We start from the raw sequence: 9,148 nt of genomic DNA, 5'->3' as shown, positions 1-9,148 counted from the left end.
TTCTTTCTGCTGTTTATTACTCTGCACTTGCAGTCTCTTCGTTTTAAAGGTGCAGTGAGTAACATTTAGGAGGATCTATTGTCAGAAATGGAATATCATATTAGTAAGAATGTCTAAAGTGTCTATATCTGCCACAAAATTTGTCAACAATAATGCCAATATGAATCCTGGTTTAGGTGGGAAAAAGCCTTTTTGGTATTGCAAATGTATTTAAAGGTCCTAAAAACCCATTTTCTCTATCAACTTCTTACTATGTCAAAGGGGTCGTACACAAACACACAATTTTATGGCAAAGTGAGAACAGCTTTGATTATTTCACATGAGAGATTTCTGCATTATACTGTCCTTTTCTCACTTATTTGAAGTTGGTAAGGCTCAGTTGGGAAAAGGTGATCCTTGTCACCATGTACCTCCAAGCACCAATCTGCAACATTTATCAAAATGTTGTAAAATGTATCAAATTGGTTGCTTATTTTTTCCTGACACTGTCAGTCAACCTGAGCTTTTTAACAATTCTTATTGTAGGGTGTTTTTTTAACAGTACTTTAAAGTATGGTACATCGAAGTAGCAACAGAAAAAAATGCTTCATAACATTATGTTATCTTTTAGATGATGTGATTCATCTTTCTGTCACAACTGGAACCAGATGGGTGTTTTGGCACCACTAATTAAAAAATGATTCACTCACAATATCCAGATCACAGAGCAATAATGGTTTTATTTGATTGCAGGGGTTTTCTACATCCAGTCAGTGGTATGGTGTACATTACATCACAGGGTTTCAACCAACCAGACACTCATCAACAAACAGCATCACTAGACAAACAATTAAAGAGAAGGTAAACAGTGTGACAGCAAGTCACACTCCGGTCCCCACAACATGGCAGTCTGCTCTCTTACTGTGGTGTCCTTTTTGAATATTAACTTTTTGTCTTCTCATGTCAGCAGACTAACAGTGTTACAAATTTCAACATATATTCCAGGAAAGAAAATGTCTGTTATCACATTTAGGGAGAAGGAGAGCGCACTGTGTGCCTTATAACCTTTGCAAGAGGACGGTCCATATCAGTCTCTCTGTTTCCAACAATACTGCAATGAAGGGAAGGAGCTAAATGACAAGTTACGGCTCAACCACAGCACAGGCAGTTCACACGCAAAACAAAAGAAATCTGAGAAATATTGTGAGATGATTCCACTGAACCTCACCAGCAGATCGGGTATACAGTAGTCTTCAGAGACCAGCCCAAACACAGACAAGCCTTTCATGATGATTCTTCTGTAATTCATGAGAGGAATGTCTTTACACAATGAATTCCCTGTGGTGGTTTGATGACTGAGTAGCAGTAGAAAGTAAAGCTAAAAAGCAACATCAGTTTATAATAAACAACTAATAGACAACATATTACAGTAAAAAAAGTAACTATAAAAGTCCAATAAAAATTGATGTTGTGCACAAAAGGCACTCAAATCTTCTGCTCCACTTACACAGTGTCTATAAATAAAAAAACAAAAATATTATTGTTAAATATTATGATGATAATTTCACCTTTTGAACTTGTGTGCTTTCTTCGTATTTTAATAAACGTATGCTTTTTTTGCAACATTATCTTCATCGATTTCCACCGGTGCAAAGCTGTAACCAGGACAGACAAATAGAACTATATGGATAAGCTTAGTGATTGTAATATTATCTCCAGATCATAACGCCCTCTTAAAGGTGACGGTATCCACTGGTTTGTCACAAGAAGAAGCAATACCAGCAGGAACCAGCAGAGGATGTGAGTGCACTGTTTGACTTTAAATAATGTATTGCCTTTTTCTGGCTGTAGGAGCTCTGTGTGTGAATCAATCCGTTGACAACAAGCAAATATAGTCAGCTCACATGTATCTCAGTTACACTGCAGAATGTACGGACTGACTGCAGTTGACAGTGGAATCTGGTTTACATGCTAATATTTAAGTTGATTTCACTCAATCAAGCATTACTCTCTTTCACTTTTATTATAGCAACTGCTACTAGCAGCTTTTCATCATTCCCAATCCCCATAAATGTTAAAATCCAATATTGAATTAATTTGTGCGTTTTACCAAGGCAAGGCACCACATACAGCCATTGTTTAACTGCCGCAGAATATGAGTCAGACATTACAGCGCAAAGCATGCAGAACAGAGCAGGCTTTTTGGGATGCGGATAACAAGGTCTCTGGACTAGAGCTGTCAGAATGACAAGAGGTACAGTACATATAAATCTATTTAGTTTTCTTCCAGCAAAAGAAATAAGTCTGCAGCCAGAGCATAACTGTATTTATCAACAAGGATAAGAAAATGGGTGGGAAGGGTGGAAATAGGCGAGTGTGTCAAAAACATATATTCAGGCTTTGTTCGTTCAACAGCAATCAGGTTTTCTACAGTACAATTACCAAATGCATTCTAAGCTCAGAGCACAAGGTAAACTTTTTTACCTTTTTCACACAGTTAAAAAGAATGTTTGTAGTTTACTGAATATGATAAGAAGGTGGTTAATGATCTTTACTCGAAGTGCCATTCACAGACAACCCTTTGCCTTTTTTTTGTATCAGCCTGTACAAGATTAACACTTCAAAAATGACGAGCTATATAATATGTACAAGGTTACCACAGGATTCCTACAGTACATTAGTTGATGCATTAGTTAAGTCTGCCCACAGTCCAACCGTACATGGTGGTGGGGGACAACTTGCTTTGCTAAGTTCTGGTTCGTATGTCTCAGACTCCAGAGATCATCTTCATGCCAGGATGTTTTTATCTTTAGCTGTGAACAGGACGACTGCAAGTGCAATATCTAAAGTACCACACAGATAGCAGATTTAAAATAAAATACTGTAAGATCCCCACATATTCCTTTGTCAAATATTTGGACATCTGAAACTTGATTCAAGAAAATTAGGGTTTCCGACTAATATCTTACGCTTCCAATGACCATATGAGAAAAGCCCACATCATCATCTCTCAATAATGCAAGTCTTTATTGTTGTCCTTATTTTATCCGAACCCGGCATGCAGAAGTATATAATGTCACTAAGTTGTTACTTTGCTCAACATACACTGTATTATAGTACAAACAGAAAGCATGGCGACTTCAAGTAAGTTTGTATGTACAGCCTTAAGGCCTGCGACCTAAATGGTAACCAGACATGGTATTTAAGCCTGAATGTCACCCGTCCAGACGAGGCGTTTCATCCACATCAGCAGGAGTGACTGAAACATCAGCTGGACAACGTGTGCTGTGTGGAAACTAATACTACATGTCACACAAGTATTGCTTTACTTGCATTCATTGTATCTCTGGAACGAGAACATGGTTACAGATATTTTTTTGTTGTTGTTGAAACTGAGGTAAATCTGAAATATATGTATTGTTATACACATATTTTTTTATTAAATCAAGTTTCAAAGAGAGTGGAGTTCTACGCTATCACACCTCTACAGCTTCTTCCACCGTTTTATCACCATGGTAAATGTTGTAGGCTCGCTTCAAGAGCTTCCTGAATATATGAATTAAGTCAGGCAGAAAACAGAGAGGAAAATATCCATATCTGCTTCTCACATATCAGCACTAATTTCCATTAGCTTTCCCCTCACTTTACAACCTTCCCACCACTGCTACATGGTACCAGACTTATCTCCAGCATCACTGGACGTAGTCATGTTAGAAGCAGCAGCTGTACTGTTACTTGGAAACATCTTCTCAGTGGGAGTTACAGCAGGGCTGCCGACCCCTGAAGAGCTGGAGCTGCTCGAGCGATGCTGAGTAGGAGGAGGGCGCACTGGCCTCATGGGTGGGGGGCGTAGCTGAGCCCCAGCCAGCCGGGCAGAGAGAGCGGGTTTGAAGGTGGTCATCATCTCAGAGGTAGAGCTGCTGCTGCGGCGCATGGCTGCATCCGGGTCACGGATCATAATGGTATGCAGAGGACTGCCAGGCTCAGAGCTAACTGGGTTCTTCATGGGCTCCAGAGTGTCCAAGACCACGTCGGGAGCCTGCTTCACAGTGTTCTGTCGCTCCAGCTCACGGAGCTCATGGAGCGCTGTAGTCATCGTCTTCTCTATGTCCTGGTTGAGGAAGGATGAAGATGAGGGGGACAAAATAATAATTAAAGTAAAAAAAAAGATGCAATACTTATTTTTCTTGTGTGTTTAATTGTATGTATTTAAAAGCCTAGCAGTAGAGGATCTGAGAGCTTGTGAAGGCTTATAAAGTCTTATCGAGACTGATAGAGTATGCAATGTAGGCCGGTTCCAAACCAAGCGCTTTAAAAACAAGTAAAAGAACCTTAAAATCTAAAAGATACTGGGAGTCAATGGAGTGTAACTTAAACAGGGGTACAGGGGTAGTATGTTCTCTCTTCCTTGTTTTGGTCAAAAGTCTGGCAGCACAGTTCTGAATAAACTGCCTACAGTTTCCTACATTTATAGGAACCCCTTAGTTTTCCATTAATTTCTGCAAACTTCAAACTTGTTGTGTTGTGTAATCCATCATAGTAAATTTAAAGTCTGCAATCTTTCATTATTGCTGCATGTTAATGCAGTTCCTACGGAAACAAATGCACAACTTTGCGTGCATGGAATGTAAAAAAAAAAAAACACATCCACATTTCTAAAAGACGGCAGCTGGCTAACATTACTAGTGTGGCAGCATTTTTTATTGGGGATACTTCATCACTTAAACCTTTTAATGTTTATTAAATTGTGAGATTTTAGATGAATTGTTATTTGTGTGTTTTTTGTAAAACACAATCAAACGGCTGCATCCAATATACTGCATATCATTTTGAAATGACCCATCAAAGCCCATCAGTTTGAGTCAAGTTAGTATTAATTTTTGGTACTAAGACCAGAGTGCAAACAAACATATAAACAAACTATATCAAAAGAGTATGTTTCTCTGTATCATTTTTGCCTCTACCTGAAATTTCCCAACTTACATCAGCTAGAGCTTCGGTCTCCAGTGATTTGTGGTCCCCGAGGCTGCTGTGACGAGTGGCCCCCGGCACCGGTCTCAGAGGGTGACCCTCAGGATAGGCCTTCCTGTCTGGGTAGTTGATGCTTCCTGCACTGCCAAAGGTGCCAATGCGCCTCTTCTCTGGGCTCTCCATATGACCCTTGCTGATGGACACCTTGTGTGGGCTGCTGGGACAGGCTGCAGCCCTCGGCGGAGTGTCAGCTACTCTGGTTGGGCTGTGTGTGTCTTTACCACTCCGACGACGAGGGATTGCAGCTCCGTCGGACCGTAGCCTTACCCTGCAGACAGGGATCAGATCAGACCAACAGTCAAACGGGAAAACTCCTCAGTAGCACTCACTAGAACTTCTATAACAAGAAATGAGTTATTCTTATGTGTTTCCACCTCCCCATGACTCCTCCAAAGTTGTAATCAGGTGATTGTTCACATGGTGATGGGACATCATTTTTGGATGAACCCTTATCATCCAGCAATGGCCCACTGCTCGCTTCACTATCTGCTTTCTGGCTGAGGTTATCTGAGAAAGCATCATCCCTGAAAGAGCAGAGGCACTGATGGTGAGCATAAAACACACACAAGAAGTACATGTACTTTATACCTACAGTAATTACATTTTAAAGGAATATTCAGTGTAACATTGCCCAACCCAACAGTTTAGTAATATTGTCAGCTTTACTGATGATGATTTGAAATGTGAGTGAGAGAATTACACAACACAAGATAAAGTGCTGTTACTCACAGGTCTTGTACTACAATGTACTGATGTGGGATGAGGCCATCCACGCCATTGTGACGTCCCTCCCACCAGTCTTCAGATGCTCTGTGATACAGAAGCAGAGAGGCTCCCTTTTTGAAGGACAGCTCCCTGGGAGTACGTCCCACGTAGTCAAACTTAGCAATGGCCTCAATCTGTTCAACCTCTGAAAGCATAAATATACATATATATTATGTATATACATTAACAAAAAGCTTTATCAACTTCTAAATAGACCCCAACATAGATCAAAAAAACGTATATACAGTGATAAAACAAACAATAAAAAAAAAAAACAAGAGATCTTGGACTATGTGCTTCTCAATCTTTGCTGCATTCACATTATTGTTATGATTCAGAATCAGTATACAATACTGTCTCCAAAAAGTTGAAGTCAGTATCACTCAGTTTATATTGTAAATCCCTCAAACATACTAAAGAAATACAAAGCTGAAATACAACAATCATATATATGGAGAAATTATTCAGCAATAACTAGTGATTGAATGACAAACAGCCACTTCTGTTAAAACATGCTGTATGAGAAATAACTATTATAGGTCACAATGAGTCTGATGAATAAAGAGGATTTTGCCTAAATTAAAAAAGAAAACCGTGTCTTGTCTGCAGTGTATTTTACCATGTCAGCCAGCAGGGGTCAGCCAGAGTTAACTGTATGTTAACAGTTCTGCAACCCTATTTTGAAAAAAAACCCCTCAAATTTGGTTTCAATTCCAAAGTAATGAAAATAGAAAAAGGTACATCCTGGTTGCTTAGTTCTGAAACCAAATTATTTTTCTTTCATTATAAGTTAACTGCTGCCAGAGGACACCAACTGACAAACAGTCCGAGTTGTCGATTTCAAGTAAGAGTAAGAAAAGAAAGAAAGGGTCAGCAGCCCTCATTACAAATGCAGCCAACAGCACAAATGACGCTCAAAGACAGGGTTACCCCAGTCTGACCTCACACACTCGATATACACACAAGTACTTGGACCTGTCCACTGACTCTTCACATACGACACCGGAGATACTATTCTGTGCATTACCCGTGTTTTGGCTTTCGTGCCTGGCCCTGTTATGCATTCAAAGCTCAGAGGAGAATTTGGGGAAATACTGCACAAAGGAGAAAGTCTCAGGAGAATTGCTGACTAACACTGAACAAAGAGCAAGTGGGGGAAGAGGGAGAGGGGGTGGAAAGAGGAGAAGGACTCTCTCTCACACTCACACTCACACACACACACACACACAGACACAGACACAGAGAGAAAGACAGATCAAAGAGGCAGCATTGCATGCCAACACTGTTTACTCAACTTCAAACATCACAAAGGCCTTTGCAATCATAAGCTGTTGCAGCACAAACCTCCCAACTCATCTCTCAGTCAAAAGCACTAAATGAAAAAGGTCAATCTATACAGCTATCTTATCCACAAGGACTACTCAAATCACATTGCAAATATTCTCATGTGAAAACCATGTAATACTGTTTGCCAAGATGTGAACTTCACTTCGATTTTTTGTTTTGTATGCAAAGTATAAAATGGTCACACGTCTAAATGTAAGCTGTATTATCAGAAACAAGTATTTTAAGCTAGCTCTGAATGTATTTGGTCATAAAGCAAAAGTAAAAAACTGACTTAAGAAAAAGTCAGGGAATCACCAAATTTGTTCCCGAGGGGAACATAAATATCTGGACCAACTTTAATGGCAATCTGACCAATCGTCAAGAAATTTCACTCAAAACCACAAATGTCAACATGCTGGTGGCACTAGATGCAAAGTCAAAAGATCACCAATGTCAGTTCATTCTCAGGGCACCATGAATGTCATAACTAAATGTCATGGCAATCCATCCAATAGTTCTTGAGATATTTCATTCTGGACCTGACTGACAAACAGACCAACAGATCAACATTGCCATCCCTGGGGACATACCTGGGTAATAACAACGCCTCTTCTTGAAAAACGATGTACTAACCATCATCACTGGTGTGTGGTTCAGTTCCATTGTCAGCCTCGTCAATAGTTCCTGGTTCACTGTGTGGGCTGTCACTGTGTGAGCAAATGGAAAGTGAAAAGTCACCGCTCTATAGACATTGGAACATTACAAATATTTGTTTTATGAGCTTAAAATGAAACACTTTCCTCTGAACCAAAACAACTGTAGTCTCAACATAACTGTTCTTTGCTAACCGCCACTACTCACCAGTACTCCTCCCCCCCAGTCATGCACTTTTCATACACTGGGCCGTCCAGCTCACGTTGATTGGGAAAGATGAGTTCATTGTGGATGATGATGGTCTTGATGACCTCATTAACATGAGCCTGGCACAATACAGGATCCTGTCCATCTGGAATGGGCATCAGGGTTGGGCCAAAGCAGATAGCCAAATTGTATGGATCCATCATGTTCTCGTCACTGTACTGGGAGACACTGAGGGACGGGACAGGGCAGCGTTGTGTGTTTAAAGATGTAAGCAACCTTTAACAACATCAGGTAACATAAAAACTGTACGTATAAGTTGTTGTCTAGTGGTAGTCTGTAATGTTTTTTGTGCTAGGGCTTTCCTTTTGTTTATAAAACTTTGTTCTGCAGGCAAACCTAGTAAAAGGGGCATTAATAACGTCCATTATAAGAGGACAGGTATCCTGCTTTAACGAGGCATGAGTTTCCGAGACCATAAATAACTTCTAAAACACTGCAGACAGATGTAGCAATAAATAGCAGGTGGTTTTTTTTTTTCGATCTTGTCTTTTCACTTGACTGACTATTTTGTGTTTGTTCAACATGGATTTTCCCCATCAGAATCACATTTACATGCGAGTTAAGTTCAAGATTCAATTACCTCAGTAATGTTTGTGCAAAGAATAAAGTAATCTCTACATGCTTGTCTGTATGCACCAGGACCTGTGGCTTATAATGCAATTTGAATCAGTGCAAACTCACTGATTGAGAAAAGCAAAAAGGTATCTCATGACGATAATGATGGCGCGAGAAAGAGTCACAGTAATCTGCTGGATGTGATGCGCTCTCTCAGCTCCAGACTCCAGCTCTGAAACACAAAGGACATACATTGACAAGTGGAACAACAGTGGCTTGTACCGCAATAAACAGGATAAAAGCTTTATTTATACATATATATATATATATATATACACATATATATATATACATATATACATATATATACATATATACATATATATATATACACATACATATATACATATATACATATATATACATATATATATATACATATATATATATATACACATATATATATATATATATATATACATATATATATATATATACATATACATATATATATATATATATATACATATACATATACACATATATATATATACATATACATATACACATA

General features: G+C 39.1%; 1 protein-coding gene across 2 annotated transcripts in view; it reads right to left on the bottom strand.

Annotated features, from left to right (window-relative positions):
* Positions 1–699: 699 nt before the first annotated feature.
* Positions 700–9,148, bottom strand: part of srgap3 (SLIT-ROBO Rho GTPase activating protein 3) — a 56,521-nt gene continuing 48,072 nt past the window's right edge. For both annotated transcript variants that reach the window (XM_031859452.1, XM_031859542.1), the window contains exons 16-22: positions 8,704–8,809; positions 7,963–8,190; positions 7,735–7,808; positions 5,740–5,920; positions 5,385–5,534; positions 4,963–5,278; positions 700–4,090 (exon numbers count right to left, since the gene is read on the bottom strand). In XM_031859452.1, the coding sequence (XP_031715312.1) occupies positions 3,644–4,090; positions 4,963–5,278; positions 5,385–5,534; positions 5,740–5,920; positions 7,735–7,808; positions 7,963–8,190; positions 8,704–8,809 (1,502 nt within the window). In that variant the 3' untranslated portion in view covers positions 700–3,643. The remainder of the gene's footprint in view (positions 4,091–4,962; positions 5,279–5,384; positions 5,535–5,739; positions 5,921–7,734; positions 7,809–7,962; positions 8,191–8,703; positions 8,810–9,148) is intronic.

Source organism: Anarrhichthys ocellatus, unplaced genomic scaffold (genome assembly GCF_004355925.1).
Source record: "Anarrhichthys ocellatus isolate YVR2014 unplaced genomic scaffold, GSC_Weel_1.0 scaffold1, whole genome shotgun sequence".
NCBI lineage: Eukaryota > Metazoa > Chordata > Actinopteri > Perciformes > Anarhichadidae > Anarrhichthys > Anarrhichthys ocellatus.
The sequence above is the reverse complement of the archived record's forward strand: the minus strand, read 5'-3'. Positions and strand labels throughout refer to the sequence as shown.